Source organism: Syngnathus leptorhynchus, chromosome 3 (genome assembly GCF_054491065.1).
Source record: "Syngnathus leptorhynchus isolate UIUO chromosome 3, UIUO_Slep, whole genome shotgun sequence".
Classification (NCBI taxonomy): Eukaryota; Metazoa; Chordata; class Actinopteri; order Syngnathiformes; family Syngnathidae; genus Syngnathus; species Syngnathus leptorhynchus.
The window spans coordinates 20,191,010-20,206,672 of NC_141197.1; the positions used below are offsets into that span (position 1 = coordinate 20,191,010).

At 44.2% G+C, this 15,663-nt stretch overlaps 3 protein-coding genes across 4 annotated transcripts; 1 reads left to right on the top strand and 2 right to left on the bottom strand.

Moving 5' to 3' along the window:
* The first annotated feature begins 1,029 nt into the window (after positions 1-1,029).
* Positions 1,030-8,246, top strand: cmtm4 (CKLF-like MARVEL transmembrane domain containing 4). The gene is made up of 4 exons (XM_085907227.1): positions 1,030-1,900; positions 4,655-4,831; positions 6,452-6,550; positions 6,693-8,246. Exons 1-4 carry the CDS (start codon positions 1,718-1,720, stop codon positions 6,855-6,857), a joined length of 624 nt encoding a protein of 207 aa, XP_085763353.1. The 5' UTR covers positions 1,030-1,717; the 3' UTR covers positions 6,858-8,246.
* Positions 7,761-9,449, bottom strand: LOC147059703 (cyclin-dependent kinase inhibitor 1B-like). 2 transcript variants are annotated; one of them, XM_085907229.1, is made up of 3 exons: positions 8,953-9,449; positions 8,502-8,624; positions 7,761-8,427 (listed from the first exon to the last, which is right to left on the bottom strand). In XM_085907229.1, the coding sequence occupies exons 1-3, from the start codon at positions 9,203-9,205 to the stop codon at positions 8,363-8,365; spliced, it is 441 nt and encodes a 146-aa protein (XP_085763355.1). In that variant the 5' UTR covers positions 9,206-9,449; the 3' UTR covers positions 7,761-8,362. The 2 variants fall into 2 exon arrangements, with proteins under 2 accessions (XP_085763355.1, XP_085763354.1); XM_085907228.1 differs by having other exon boundaries at positions 7,779-8,430; positions 8,953-9,436.
* A 2,082-nt stretch (positions 9,450-11,531) lies between these two features.
* Positions 11,532-15,657, bottom strand: LOC147059704 (CKLF-like MARVEL transmembrane domain-containing protein 3). The gene is made up of 5 exons (XM_085907483.1): positions 15,080-15,657; positions 13,162-13,317; positions 12,990-13,085; positions 12,802-12,919; positions 11,532-12,699 (listed from the first exon to the last, which is right to left on the bottom strand). The coding sequence occupies exons 1-5, from the start codon at positions 15,428-15,430 to the stop codon at positions 12,671-12,673; spliced, it is 750 nt and encodes a 249-aa protein (XP_085763609.1). The 5' UTR covers positions 15,431-15,657; the 3' UTR covers positions 11,532-12,670.
* Positions 15,658-15,663: the final 6 nt, after the last annotated feature.

A 15,663-nucleotide genomic window follows, 5' to 3' on the forward strand; every position in this document is an offset into this window, starting at 1 on the left:
TTATCGGAAGACCACGACGGTGTTCAGGTGACTTTATTGGTCATCTGACATGATGTGAGAAGATCCAAACTTTTGCAGTCAATAAGCACACCAATGGAAACATGTCGAACGAAGCACTTTTCCTCAGACTCCCGTATGGCTTTCTTTTTTTTGTTAACAGACGGAATGCACACTTTTTTTCCCCTCTTGCCTTTTTGCGCTCTGGGTTTGAACGGACACCGTCGAATAGCGTTTGCTGCTTACGCATTGGAAGCTTCAGCCTACGCTTAACTTTCCCAAGTTTAGATTTTTTTATTTTTTATTTTGCAATGATTGTTTCTTGTAGGTCTTGAAGATTGACAACATTTTCTGGGTCTTTTCTTTTTCCCCTTTCTTGATTAAATGGTTAGGATCATATTCTGATATCAAACTTTGAAATGTCACACCAAGTTGACTTTCTATCCAAAACTGTAAGTTAGCTCAAAGGAATGAAGTGCTCCTGCTGCTTGGTTACATAATTTCCTTTTTTTTTATGATGATGATGATGACTAGATGTCCTTCCCAACATTGAATATTATCCAGCTGATGTAACTTTTGTACTCTTGTTGAAGTCAACTTGAATGAATTGCCTTTGACCACTAATAGCGGTGAGATGCCAAGCTTCTGCTATCTGTCCTTTTGTATTGAGGATATCAAAACATTATAAGCATTCAAATGGCTGCTTTTGAGAATTTGATTGTATGACTTTAACACAACTTTGTAGCCTCCAAGCTGCCATGTGGATTCTGCGCTTCTTGTGCCGACAAAGTTGAGGAAAATGCTTATCATATCCCCGGCTTCAATAAATCAATGAATCCAAACTGCGTTTTCTTTTGGTGGAATGTTTTATTATTTTTTTCCCGGTTGAGTTTTGACATTGTGCTACCACACCAAACCACCAGATGGCGGTAAAGGCCAAGTACGTCCGAAACAATGACTTGCCAAATTATTTCTAAACGCCAAGATGGCAAATTGCAACAACTTGCAAAATATATCACACGGATGTAACAATTGCCCCGTGTTAGTGTGTTTCGATGAGGAGCGGCCATTGTCATTTTTCCCAGGCCTTCACATGGACGGAATTGGAAAAGGGAAAAAGAAAAGAGCTGCCAGTCGCCTTCTGGCCAAAATCGGCTTTCGTAGACTCCATGGAGGAACGTGAAACTGGCGGAGAGTTCTTGGTGCAGTTTGTAGGGAGGGGGGGCGGAGACACGACTGCCCCGCATCCACGGGGAGCTCAGATAAGCCGAGCCGAGTCGAGCCGCGCCGCCACACTGTTGCTTGCTGCTGCTCCCTGCCGGTCGCCAAGGCCTCAAGTAGACGCTCACAATCGAGTTCTCTCTCGCTCGATCCCGATGGCTTGTTGTTATTTGCTCGCAGAAAGTGCTCGCTCATCCCACTAGGTGGGCAGGCGTGTTTTTTTGGTGAGTCTCGCTGAATCGTCCGCGGTGATGATCGTGGAAAACAAGTGAGCCAGCCAGCCAGCCGCTTCCAACTGCCTCTCCGGGAGCGGAGCGGAGTAGTAAACAACCCGGGGGTGTCGACCTGTGTACCCCCGTGAACCCTCCATTGCATCCCGGCGAGACAGCCTTGAGAAGTGGACCTTTCGTTTGGTTTTCTCCCCTCAAGCTCATCATCTCGGCATGGAATAAATTGGGGCGCCGATTGAAACATTTTCGAGTGGACATTACAAGCCAGCATGAGGAACACCGAGGAGGCGGAGGGCTCGGACGGCGAGGCCTCCAATACTATGATCTCCGGGGCTAATAGCCCCTACCAGCCCACCACCGAGCCAGTCCAGGCGAGGAGTGTTTGGGGCGGCATTCGGTGCGACGTGGACTACCTCCAGTCTTACTTTGGCGTTTTAAAGGCAGTCCAAGTGGTAAGTTGTCTTTTATTGTCTGCTGGACACTATCAAATACTGAGGAGTGAGTGACGTAACAATTGAGTCACTCAACATATGGTCAGCGTAGAATTTCAAACTGCACAGTGATGAAATACTAAATAATAATAATAAAGTAGGAAGCGACGTTGGGATTAGTGCTTTGTCATGCCGACTGACTTTGCAACTATTGTGCACGTGCTTTATAATTCCCTGCAGTATTGACTTTTTCAATTTTGCGACCTGGAAAATATCATTTCAATGCACCTGTCGGATTATGTTACTCCCCCGAAGAACCAAGTTTTGTGCGAAATATAAAAAGAATGCGTTTTTTGCTGATGAGTTCCTAAAGAGTTTGAAGAAGGCAACATTTAAGTTTGACAACATTGTGTGAATTGAAGGCAGTCACCATCTGACTTGTTCACCATCTCCATTTTTGTTTTGTTTCCAGCCTGAACAAACATTCCAAATGATGGTAGTGAGTTTGGTGTGGAAGAACCAAAGAGCCCTGACCTCAACCCAACATTTTTTTGGGGGGGGATGAGGTCTTCCCTTCCAGGCAGCACTTAACAATATTCTTTAACATTTAATGGACTCCAGTATCTCTTCCATTTTTTAAAAAAAAAACTTTTATACAGGCCACCTATGCGTTTCACGGAATATAAATTATAAATTCTCCCCAAAAATGTGTTTAAAACTAAACCCAAGCAAAGCCATCCATGTAAGCATGACATGAGCTCTCATTCCAAACATTGGATCTCAACGATTTGCTCTTCTGCTTTGATCCAGACTTTTGCTCTTAAGCCAGTCGTGAAATATGTCTCCTTCGCAAACGAGGACAGTTGAACTCCTTCCAAGTTTGCATTTGGTATGTTGGAAGTCTGCAAGTCTCACCGCCAGATGCTTTTTCTTCCCCAAATGGGGTTATGGAATAATATTCTGTGCCCGATCTAAATAAGGAGAATGGAGAAGAGATTGTGAAAGCCATGGACCTGTACTGACACTGTCCTTCATAGACAAAGCATCCACCACCTAACCGATCTCCTTCTTGGCGTCACGTGAAACCTGAGCATGTTTTGTCGTCAACCAAACCTGACTAACTCTCGTGAATGTCACGAGACAAATCCTTCTGCTTTCCAGCGCCTTTGCAAACTCTCCCGATACTGAGGTGCTCTCTCTCCGTGTAATGAACTTTCCAGATGGTCCCGAATGTCCGTGAGCGCTTCCTGTTTGGAGAGACACTGCGGTCGCTTCTAGTGGTAATGTTGCTTATTCGGCTCCGGGAGGGAGAAATCAAGAATGTTGTGTGTGGGGGGGGGGGGGAAAAAATGCATATTCACCTTCTATTCTCTCTGTGGTGAAATGTAACCTGCATTGAGGCTCGCTCTGGTTTCCAGTACTCAATCTGTGGGCTGCTGCGTTGCCATTTTTGCAGGCACAGTCAAATTTGCAGTTGACGGTGGAGTGGTGGCTAGCTCATCGTTGTTTACAAGATTAGCTTTGTGGCTTCTCCTCCTCCTGTTTGGCAGCCCGACACCTGCTTAGGCTGCTTTTTCTCTCCTTTGGACGTGACTTCATCGCTAAGCATTGGCGGCCTTACGTCACAGACAAAAAAAATGGTTGGTGGCGTTGGTGAGCCCAACCCAGGCAGGCATTTTCGTGGTTTTGTCTGTGTTGCTTTGCAACATTTGTCAGACGTGAGTGACAGAGTAATGGCGCTTGATGACAAACTGGCATTCGATGAATTGGAGTGACGGGATGAACTCCCAAGAATGCACTTTGTGTGGATTTTTTAATTGACCTCATTTTGAGCTGTTTTGATCATCTTAAGAAAGTTTTTTTTTTATTATTCAAACATGTCTAGCTACTGCTTAACCTTCATGAAAGTTTAAGCCTAACTTTGTCGTTAAGCATCGTCAGACTGGGACGAGACGCGGTGTTGCATTAGTGTTTGTCTTGGTTCTGTTCAATCTCAGGAATTTGGAGCACACTCAGCCAGTCAGTTTTGCCTTGGATGGCAAAAGAACACCCCAAATAGGGGAATTCCTCCCATTCTGTGGTTTCTTGACCACTTGGCCGGTCGGTCGGCTCCTGGCGTCCGCCGCGGCAGCCAGGAGCCGACTCGCCAGATAAGTTCACGGCCTCGGCTCTATTCACGGGACAATCTCTGTGTCATGGAGAGTCAGGCGGCCCACGGGTTCTGTGCAAACATTCACAATTGGCCACTTTATGCACCCGCCTGCGCATGCCAAATGGGTCAGCCTTCTTTTTGTTTCAGTCTTGGAGATAAAACAGTCAAACTGTCATAAGCGGATGGTGGAAAACAGGAAAAGCAAAGTTGGCCCGCTGAAGTTTTGTGTAAATGTCATCTTGATATGAAATAATAATTCTCCAGTTAGTGCAGGCACAAAGATGGGCGTTTATGTGAAGAATGTGTAACTCGGAACTCTGCAGAGTTTGTAAATCATTTCATCGTCCATGCGCCTGTTAGCTTCATGCGCTACAATGCGGACTCTAAACTCGAAACTTTTTTTTGAAAGTGCCACGAGCAAATTGATGTCAATTTGATTTCTAAAGAATATCAATGAGGGATGTTTTTTTCAGACTGATACTAGCAGTCAGTTCTTGACTCACTGATACTGATACAGAAACCACGACATCAAATCTTCTCCAACAAATAAGGACGGATGGTTCTTGAAAAAGATCATTTTTCTTCATTTTGGATTTGCTTCTTTTTCTTGTGTCTCCTGGCAGGTGCTGTCCCTCATTGCCTTCATCTGCATCGAAACCATCATGATGTGTTCGCCGTGCAGTGGCGTCTACTTTTTCGAGTTTGTCAGCTGCACCGCCTTTGTGGTGACCGGCGCGCTTTTGCTGATTTTCTCTCTCAGCCTGCACACCAAAGTGCCGCACATCAACTGGAACCTCACGGTTGGTATTTGTTGTCATTAAAAAAAAATAATAATAATAATAATTTCAGTTTTAATTTTTATTTTTTTATTTTGTAATTATTTTATTGTTTTCAAATGTTCTCAATTTTTTTTCATGATTGTTTTCAAATGTTCTCGAGTTTAGCTTTCACGCGTTGTGGTGCCTAACGTTAATTCTGAACGTAGCCACGTCGTCCGCATCTTGCGAAGGGAAAGTTTGTAGCGTACGAGAACATGCAGTGTCAGCTGTGAGCAAACGAGCCGCTTGCTTTTTTCTTTTTTTTTTTGACACCGCTGTACTATTTGTCCAAACACTCAAGATGGTGTCATGTCATCTGAGCTGCGGGGAATGGAAAATAGCTTTTTGCTGTCATTCCAGAAAGCCGCAGGGCTTCCATGTCCTCCCTCGTCAGCCAGTTGCCCAAATGCAACTGTTTTGTCTTTTTGTAGTTTGAAAGTGCAGATTTGAATGAAATTGACGCCCTACCTGTGAATTTGAATTGTATTTCTTTCTTTCTTCCATCCTTTCCTTTTCTCCCCTGCGTGAATTCGTCTTAATGTGTTTACTCCATTCACCGTAGGATGATTACGTCCTACGAGAACCGAGAAAGGGGCATGATTTATTCATCGGCCTTTTGTGCTCTGCTCTTGGGTCCTTACTGGACTTGTTGCTCGTGTGCCATTGAAATACTTCCAGAAATGTTGCCTTGTGTTCTAGTGTAGCTTTGCCTCTCAACAAGAGTGTCAGTAGCTTCCAACAGTGCTTCCATTCTGCTCTTTCATTTGTAACTCCTGACCCTGGCCGCCGTCGCTTGCACTGAGCGAGCAAGTCGAGCGCGAGGCTTTGGATCACGTGATCACGTGCTACGTGACTCCATCTCCTCCATTTCACCCTCGACGGCGTCTCTACAGTGGACGGTTTATAGCGACAACACCGCTTTGTTGCTACTCGCTAACTCGACTCGTGTAATTGCGGGAGACAATGGAGACCCTCAAAGATCCTGTTCAACTGGTTGGGTGTGTCACACGAAACCCTGCGTGTGTGTGTTGGGATCCAGTTTGTGTGCAAAATGGGCGTGGCTCAAAGCGTCTGACACTGAGCTCTTCATTTCGACTATGGACTTTGGACTGTTTTATTTTGTGTGTTCAATCTGCATCTATTGCAGCCTGGAAAGTGAATCCTCTCATCCCATCTGTGGTTCCTTCTCAAGGTTTCTCATTTTTCCCCAGTTGAGCTTTTGTGAGTTTTTCCTTGCCCCCCTGGGAGTTAAGACGAAGGGGATGTTGAGAATAATCATCAATTATGGGTTAGGTAAATCAACTTGACTTGATGGTTCAACAAGATGGCGGTGTCAATGAATCCCCTTTATTGTCACTGCTTTAGAGGCCAGTGATGATTGAAGTCCTGCATCCATCCTAAAGTGAAGTCAAGCTGTTGATGGGTTACCATCGCTAGCCCTTCGTCTTAAAACGTGAAAGGAATTTGCGGTAGCTCTAATTTTCTCTGCTTCGGGGGACGGCCGAGATCTCAGTACCTTTGAACTGCACCTACTTCCTGTAGCTTGAAGTGGACCGTAATGAAGCAAATTGTCGAGTGTGTTCGGTGTGTTCCCTCCCGTAGGATTTGGCCAACACGGCAGCCAGCACCTTCCTCTTCTTCTTGTCATCGCTCGTGCTGGCGTGCATAAACCACAAGACCGGCGCCGAAATAGCGGCAGTGGTGAGTACGCCGGCTTGACTCAATTTGCTTCTCGGAAGAAAATGAAAAATGGATTTGAGCTGCAAGAGCCACAATTCAAACCAAGTTGTTCCCCACGGCCATTGTGAATTGTTCCTGACTTCCTATTTCCTCTTGCGCGCAGACATTTGGCTTCCTGGCCACAGGTGTGTACGCCCTCAACACTTTCCTGGCGGTACGGCGGTGGCGCCGCGGCAACGGGACCCAGAGGGCGGCTCAGAGCAGCGAGTACACACGAGCCCGCACGGCCTCTCGTGGAGAAATGGAAGCGCGGCCCGAACTGGCGTGAAAATGCTAACGTAAAGAGGCTCACTGAAGGAATGGAAACAAAAGCCGTATCCGCGCGACTCCGCCTCCGGGACCTCCGACCAGGCTGGCTCGATGGCAAAGTTCTCCTGGCTCAAGGTTTTCCAAACGCACTGTGAAGACACAAGTTGAGCTGCGTGAGTTTGATGAAGTAGCAAGACGTTCCTGCAGATCAGGAACGCCATTTGACTTGGCTTCTTTTCTCTACTGACTCCAGCTGTCGGCCGGACAAGACTGATAGTGTGTATTTAATCGCTAAAAGGGTACTTGCGTCAATTTAGTTCATTTCTTCTTTTTCTTAAATAACTGCCTTTCTTTTTTTTTTTAAATCTGTGACGTTTAGCCACTAAAAAGCTTTGCTTCGTGCAATCGAATAGTCTATTTTTTTTTTTATTTTTTTTTACAACTCCAAGTAATCCCGTGCATTTATACTTCGACAAAAGCGTGAAGGTTATTCCCCAGTATGTTTCTGAATCCATTGAATTAATTTTGTCAACACTGTGAGTAAAGAGCACGAGGCAGAAAAATGATTGATTTTGTCTCCCTTTTGCACGTCAACCACTTAATAAAGTGCCGATGACATTCAGTAGATCTTGGTAAAGCACACACACAGACAAACTCTAAAGGTGTCTGTTTGCAAGACAATCTGGTGTGCTTTTGTCTATCTACCATAGAAGGTTGCCTTACTTTTCTTGTCTTAGTTGCTCTGATGCCGCGTGGTCTTGTTTTGCATTCTTTGAAATAGTTTTCAGTATTTTGGTTGACTTCAAATATTCCAAGGTCATTCTTTGAATGCTTTTAGGTCAAAGTGTACTGTAGCCACGCCCACCTACTTGACTGCACGGAAAGTACCGCTTCAAAACAATTTACTGGTAGACTTTATGCTTACTGAATAGCGCCACCTTTTGGTTTTTTTTTTCTAAAATGTATTTCAGTAAGCACAATCTATAGCTTGTGTGTGTGTGTGTGTATGAGAGAGGCTTTTGAAATGAAAACACAACCGTGCCACTTTTGTTTTTTTTTCTGCATACACAATATATCATTCCTACAGCCAGAACCACTTTTGATATTTATTATGCATTGCCTTTGTTAATTCTGTCATTAAACTAATCAAACTTAACACTGGCTGGCTTCTCCCCTGTGTGAGTTCAAATGATGTTCCCACGTTTTTGGTCATTTGAAAGATTTCCAATGAATACAATTTGTAATTATTCTACTGCCAGAAACCACCACAATGCTTTCATTTGAACATTTTTACATCTGTGTAATCATAACAAAAAATATTAGGCATATGGTGAATAGAACAATTCAAATAATCTATGTACTGAACTGAAGACCAGCTTTGGTGACTGAACTTTTTTTTTTTTTTTTTCCATCGAACTCAATTATTTAGGCAATAAATTGTGCTTGGGTTATTTTGAATAACATGTAGTAACTCCAAACCAAATGTCATGTGAACATTGAACAAAACTTTAAGTGCAGCAGTCTTCAGATGTGGATTTGTCCCATTTTAGTGCAACGTTTCTTTGCTGCCTTCACCACCGACACATCTGCTGCTGGAAATATGAACAACAGAAAGATGGACTCATCAGCATCAAATGACAGTCATTCAAAAAGCCAATAGTACCTGTAGTTTCATTGTCTGTGGTCTTGAGTGAGAACTTTGCAAGTGTCCGCTTCTTTGGTGCAGGGGTGACTTCAGCAGGACACATTTGACCTGGGCACTCTTCAGTGTCCGACTCCTCATACGCTGGAAAAGATATTGGAACTGTTGGAAAAGGCTTTGTGTTGTATATGACATTTTTGGAAGCTAAATGTGAAGCCTGCATCACTCCCCAATGTCTTATTTGAGAATTGCATCAAAATGAAATGTTCTACGTTGTAGTTTGCTAACATAGCAGGCAAATTAAAATGATTGAGAACGGAGTTATGTTTTCCAGCGGGAAGCGAAACCTTGAAAATGGACGTCGATTTAGCTACCACGCTAGCTCCGAGTAAATCTTTCGACGAATGCGTTTTTGTTCCATATTTTATTTTATTCTGACAACAAAGCAAGAATGAATGCTTTAATATAATACCCTTAGTGGTGCACCAATTTTTCTGGCCCCTGGAGGACTCGTGGTAAAAGGCAGCGATGCGCTCCACGGGCTTTTTTTCCCACTGCAACCTGCCGGGCAACGGGGTTTCGGTCTGGAAAATGAAGTTCCAGCGCTGGGTGTCCTCTTGGCTAAACTGCTGGAGATTCCGTTCTAAGTCTCGCTCCACCTGGTCGCGGTCCACGGCGCCAAACAAACACTTGCGTACCATTTTTGTAGACGCGACCGTGTTCATCTTGGTTGTGGTGTGATAGCGCAAAATTGATCGTGTTGGCTCGTCAGTGAACGAGTCGTTCAAAAGAACGAATCTTTTCAGTGAACGTGAGTGAACGGATCACGTGCTGAAGTTATTTGTTCTTTTTTCAATTAATAGCATTTCAACCAACATGCAATGACGTAACTTATCGCACACTGAATGTCGGTAATTGAAGCTGGTGCCACCTCGCCGTAAAACAAAACAAAGACGTGACTTCCCGTTCACGAACGAGTCAGTCCAACTGTACCTAATGAAGTGTCCGAGTGACGTCACTGATCCAACAGCCAATCAGAAAGTGGGGGTGAGGGCGGGTGTGGCGCTTTTCACTGTCATTTTAGGTTTGACCATGATTTTTCCCTAATGAAGTGACCTGTTATTAGGTACACCTGAAAATGGCGGTGTACCTAATGGAGCGTCCGTGTGACGTCACAGATCCAACAGCCAATCAGAAAGTGGGGGTGAGGGCGGGTGTGGCACTTTTTACTTTCCGTTCAACTTTGACCATGATTTTTCCCTAATGAAGTGGCCTGTGATTAGGTACACCTGAAAATGGTGGTGTACCTAATGGAGTGTCCGGGTGACGTCACAGATCCAACAGCCAATCAGAAAGTGGGGGTGAGGGCGGGTGTGGCACTTTTCACTTTCATTCAAATTTTGACCATGATTTTTCCCTAATGAAGTGGCCTGTGATTAGGTACACCTAAAAATGGCGGTGTACCTAATGGAGTGTCCTTGTGACGTCACAGATCAAACAGCCAATCAGAAAGTGGGGGGTTGTTTGGGTGTGGCACTTTTCACTTTCATTTAAATTTTGACAATGATTTTTCCCTAATGAAGTGGCCTGTGATTAGGTACACCTGAAAATGGCGGTGTACCTAATGGACTGTCCTTGTGACGTCACAGATCAACCAGCCAATCAGAAAGTGGGGGGTTGTTTGGGTGTGGCACTTTTCACTTTCATTTAAATTTTGACAATGATTTTTCCCTAATGAAGTGGCCTGTGATTAGGTACACCTGAAAATGGCGGTGTACCTAATGGACTGTCCTTGTGACGTCACAGATCAACCAGCCAATCAGAAAGTGGGGGGTTGTTTGGGTGTGGCACTTTTCACTTTCATTTAAATTTTGACCATGATTTTTCCCTAATGAAGTGGCCTGTGATTAGGTACACCTGAAAATGGCGGTGTACCTAATGGAGTGTCCTTGTGACGTCACGGATCAACCAGCCAATCAGAAAGTGGGGGGTTGTTTGGGTGTGGCACTTTTCACTTTCATTTAAATTTTGACCATGATTTTTCCCTAATGAAGTGGCCTGTGATTAGGTACACCTGAAAATGGCGGTGTACCTAATGGAGTGTCCTTGTGACGTCACAGATCAACCAGCCAATCAGAAAGTGGGGGGTTGTTTGGGTGTGGCACTTTTCACTTTCATTTAAATTTTGACCATGATTTTTCCCTAATGAAGTGGCCTGTGATTAGGTACACCTGAAAATGGCGGTGTACCTAATGGAGTGTCCTTGTGACGTCACAGATCAAACAGCCAATCAGAAAGTGGGGGGTTGTTTGGGTGTGGCACTTTTCACTTTCATTTAAATTTTGACCATGATTTTTCCCTAATGAAGTGGCCTGTGATTAGGTACACCTGAAAATGGCGGTGTACCTAATGGAGTGTCCTTGTGACGTCACAGATCAAACAGCCAATCAGAAAGGGGGGGGTTGTTTGGGTGTGGCACTTTTCACTTTCATTTAAATTTTGACCATGATTTTTCCCTAATGAAGTGGCCTGTGATTAGGTACACCTGAAAATGGCAGTGTACCTAATGGAGTGTCCGAGTGACGTCACTGATCCAACAGCCAATCAGAAAGTGGGGGTGAGGGCGGGTGTGGCACTTTTCACTTTCACTTAAACTTTTTCCCTAATGAAGTGACTAGGTACACTTGTGTCCGTGTGACGTCACAGATCCAACAGCCAATCAGAAAGTGGGGGTGAGGGCGGGTGTGGCACTTTTCACTGTCATTTAAGGTTTGATCATGATTTTTCCCTAATGAAGTGGCCTGTTATTAGGTACACCTGAAAATGGCGGTGTACCTAATGGAGTGTCCGAATGACGTCACAGTATAACAGCCAATCAGAAAGTGGGGGTGAGGGCGGGTATGTATGTGTATATATATATATATATATATATATATATATATATATATATATATATATATATGAACCGCCTTCTTATACGAGGTCATTTATTTCGTAAAAGAGCCTACTTATACAAAAAGACACATATACAATAAAAATAAAATCCAGTGACTTTATTGTTGTACATTGAGTAGATTTGTGTGTGATTGTGAGACAAAGCGGGCAAAAAGATTGCCTGATCCATCCACAGTAACGCAAACATCATCAGAACATCATGAGAACGACAATATGTGGCGCTTTCCGCCCGATTTGTGATTCGTACAAATGGCAAGTTGTGTTCATTAACCCAATATAAAGATCACTTATCAATTATTATAGATGACATATTCACTGTGGCTTTATTTGCACCCCTTATTCCTCAATAGTTGGAAGTAGAAGGGAGGACACACAAACACACACAAACAAAACACAACGAAATATAGTTCCAAAAAAATAAAACAGCAACATAAGGCACTGGCAATGTTTCATTCCCATTCACACACACACACACACACACACACACACACACACACACACACACACACACACACACACACACACACACACACACACACACACACACACACACACACTTGACAAAGAGGAACAACGTCATAGAACAACCTGGAAAAGTCACACCAACAGCAGCAGTCAAGTCAACAAATACAATGAAGCAGAAATGTACAATGGTTGAAACCAGCCAACCTGCATCACGTCTCCAAGGTGACACTTTCTATGTATGTATGTATGTATGTATGTATGTATGTATGTGTGTGTGTGTGTGTGTGTGTGTGTGTGTATGTATGTATGTATGTATGTATGTATGTATGTATGTATGTATGTATGTATGTATGAATGAATGAATGAATGAATGTATGTATGTATGTATGTATGTATGTATGTATGTATGTATGTATGTGTATGTATGAATGTATGTATGTATGAATGAATGAATGAATGAATGAATGAATGAATGAATGAATGTATGTATGTATGTATGTATGTATATTAAGGAGTATTCATGAGAATGCTTTGTTACAAATGTAGTTTAGTAGTGTTTCTTTTCAACAAATTCTTACACAATATTGGAAAAGATGAACAATTTTTTTTTTTTCCATCGATCTGTCAACACTTCACATGCTCAAAACTTCATTTGGCATGAGACTCCAAAATAACAGACGGCGTTTTCACGTTTGGAGCTCAATGTTCCACGGCGAGCTGCGGCCAAAGTCGAGTCTCCTGGGCTCGAGGACTTCAAATGGTGGGCAATCTCAGTCCGAGTCGGAGTCTGAACATTCATCTGGAAGACAAAAAACAACTTACAATTTTGATCAGCACTGGAGAAATCAAATGATCTTTTTTGAGATGGACATTTCGGGTGGTGATGGTTGTAGACCGATACCTTGCCGTTTGGAAGGCTCCTCGGTGGTTTCTCCGCCTTGCTTCAGGAAATTGGCCAGCTCGTTAAAAATGAGATAAAAATCTAAAGCGAAGGCAATGGTAGCGATGAAGCCAAAAACCTGCCAGGAGGACAGAAGGTGAAATAAAGACCGGGGAAAAAAAAAAGGGGAAATAATCATGAACGTTTACCCCGGCAGCTTTGGAGGAAGCGTCCGTATATTTGGATACGGCCATGATGGAAATGATAAAAAAGATGATGGCAGCGGTCACGCATCTTATAAAATCCTCCAAGAGGGAAAAGAGGAGAAGGTTACAGCCGCTTTCTTTCGTAAAAGCGTCGAGCGAAGATGCGTCTCGTTACCATCAGAGGCCACAGGAAGCCTTGAAACCTCTGGTTGAATTTGGTGGAGTAGGCGAAGAGCAGGAAGAGAGCGGCCAGGAACTCCAGCAGCGGCACCGTCACGAAGGCGGCCGCCGTGGATGCGGCCAAGCAAACAAAATCCACAAAGGACAGCGCCTGCAAGACAATCCATGTCAGACTCATTTTTCTTCCTAAACTTCTCCTCCTTCTACCCTTTGTTTATTTCGAAAGTGAGTCACTTCCCACCCACATGGACTCTGTTTACTTCCAGACATGGATCACTATCTCGTCAGTTTTTATTTTATCCACATCGGAACGCTAAAGTCCATGTGGACGCTACGCACATCTGGCTAGCAGATCAGTGACTGCACAAGTAGGTCGGGTCCACTTTGGCCGAAACAAAGGGCGGAGCTTATCCACCCACGCCTCCGGGCCTATTTCCTCCCTCTCGTTGTCACTACGGCTTCCCGAGACAAAACTCGCCATCAGACATTCCATAATGGAGTCAAACTTAAGGGTTAGGGCTGGTTAGCGTGGTAGCTCATTTGAAAACTAAACTGCTAACATTTCTAAGAGTGCTGAGGATGAAACGCTTGTCTCGTCGCTCAAGTCCATGTCGTCGTACTTCTCCGAACCTGCGCTCAAAATGAGCTCTTAGGCCGTCACGGCGGGCAAACGGTCTACTTCAAAGTTCGGGAATGAGTGAGCAGGTACGAAAAAAGCTCGTAAAAGCGGCTGGGAGTGAGTCACAAAGATTTCACACCAAAAAAGGAACGTTTTCAACTCAATTGTTACGGAATAGTTGTTTGAAGCTGCCGGCTGCTTCTCGATGGTCTTGGAGATGAGATGTAAACATTGAGTCTTGTGTCTTCTGCCTCAACAATTTGTCAAACACGCTGCTCGTGTTGTGGAATGGAAGCGAGGAAGACAATGGCCGCTCTGTGGTCATTAGCTCAAAGTCACATGACGCATGATATTGCTGATGTTGCATCTGGGTTGGAGCTACGCCGGCTTGGTATTGCGCAATGCTTGATCTTAATTCCTCCATCCAATTTCTAGCATTTTGCAACAGACACGTCCTCATTTGGGAGGCGGCCTCTCCCGGTCGGTCGACCTCGGACGAGTTACCAGACAGAGCAAGTTCACTCCTTCATTCATCGTAAAAGCGTCTGGCGCCATCTCAGCGCTTTTGTTCTTAGGGTGTTTAATGATGCCGAGCAGTGGAATTCCTTGAAAGTTTGAACACACTTTGCCAATAAACATGGTTCTAATCTAGTGAGTGGAATGCGATTACTTTGATGCCGAGTGTTTGCTTTTCGAAATGAACCAGGAATGGATGACATAACAATGAAAGCATCCTTCAGTCTGATGAAATCCAGCAAGGAGCACAATGGAGTCGTTCACGTTAACACGTTTGCGTCAAACGGACAAAAACACGTTAGATCATTGAATAATTTTTTTTTTTTATATCTCCCTCTCTGTATGTAAAGTTACAACAATAAAGTAATCTAACCCTAATCCGCCATATCGTCCTGAACGGAAATCAAATCCCTCCACTTTCAAATCGAAGCGTCCCTGAATATTCCGCGCCCCACAGATTGAAAACCACTTCAAATCGATTTTTGTAGAAAATGCACGGCCTTTTTTTTTTATTTACTTATTGCTACACATTCAGCTGATTATATTGACGAATGAAAATCTTCGGCGTACCATTTAATCAAGGTTAAAGGGATGCGATGAAAAATATTTTGGGGGGAGTGCGTGAGTTTTAAAACTTTTGTCGCTCCTCCGTCACTAATGGAAGCCTCGCGACTTGACCTACATTCAAGCAGACGCACGAAGATTCGCCTTCAAGTCGTGTTAAAGCGCGTGGTGACACATTTCCACTGTCCTAAAAAAAAAAAAAAAAGTTTCCTACCACTTCAGCGATGAGCAGCATTCCTTTCCTGGAGGAGGCGAACTCTCTGCTGGGGAGGACCGACTGCAGCACGCTGCAGCTAGCGCTGCGGCTCGGCTGCCTCGACTCGGGAGCTTCCAGGTCTCCCATGGCGGACGGACACAAGTGAAAGAGGCAAAAAAATAAAAAAGAAGGAGGACAGAGCTTGACCGAGGCTACTCTGGGCTGGAAGCGGAAACAATGACAGCGCGGAAGCACAACGGGCTCAGCAACATCTGTTTGGCCAGATGTGAAGATGTGAAGCAAGCGGAGGACAACCCTCCAAAAGTCGCATGCACGCGTGCACGCGCACAGCCAAGTCTCTACTATCATAACTCACAACTTTTGAGATCAATGAAAAAAAGTGAGCACATGATGTGCGATTGCTGGTTTCTTTCTGTCTGTTCATTCTATTTTCTTTTCTAGGAGTCTGCTTTCACTTCTTGGCTTGTTGAAAAAAAGTGGAAAGAAAATATGCGCAGCTGGACAATATGCACAAGGCTCATCTGTGGAATGTTCTCGCAGGATCTTGCCCCATAATGTGGGCTGAGCACCGTAAAGAGGAA

What these genes read in the sequence shown, in the direction of transcription:
- LOC147059704 (XM_085907483.1), bottom strand. Translation starts at nt 15,430, where the DNA reads ATGATAGTAGAGACTTGGCTGTGCGCGTGCACGCGTGCATGCGACTTT. An exon ending in TGCTGCTCATCGCTGAAGTG is followed by an intron (nt 13,318 to 15,079) that starts GTAGGAAACTTT and finishes ATTGTCTTGCAG; the next exon opens with GCGCTGTCCTTTGTGGATTT. An exon ending in CTTCCTCCAAAGCTGCCGGG is followed by an intron (nt 12,920 to 12,989) that starts GTAAACGTTCAT and finishes TCCTCCTGGCAG; the next exon opens with GTTTTTGGCTTCATCGCTAC.
- cmtm4 (XM_085907227.1), top strand. Translation starts at nt 1,718, where the DNA reads ATGAGGAACACCGAGGAGGCGGAGGGCTCGGACGGCGAGGCCTCCAAT. An exon ending in TTTTAAAGGCAGTCCAAGTG is followed by an intron (nt 1,901 to 4,654) that starts GTAAGTTGTCTT and finishes GTCTCCTGGCAG; the next exon opens with GTGCTGTCCCTCATTGCCTT. An exon ending in ACATCAACTGGAACCTCACG is followed by an intron (nt 4,832 to 6,451) that starts GTTGGTATTTGT and finishes TCCCTCCCGTAG; the next exon opens with GATTTGGCCAACACGGCAGC.
- LOC147059703 (XM_085907228.1), bottom strand. Translation starts at nt 9,205, where the DNA reads ATGAACACGGTCGCGTCTACAAAAATGGTACGCAAGTGTTTGTTTGGC. An exon ending in AAATTGGTGCACCACTAAGG is followed by an intron (nt 8,625 to 8,952) that starts GTATTATATTAA and finishes TATCTTTTCCAG; the next exon opens with CGTATGAGGAGTCGGACACT. An exon ending in CACAGACAATGAAACTACAG is followed by an intron (nt 8,431 to 8,501) that starts GTACTATTGGCT and finishes TCATATTTCCAG; the next exon opens with CAGCAGATGTGTCGGTGGTG.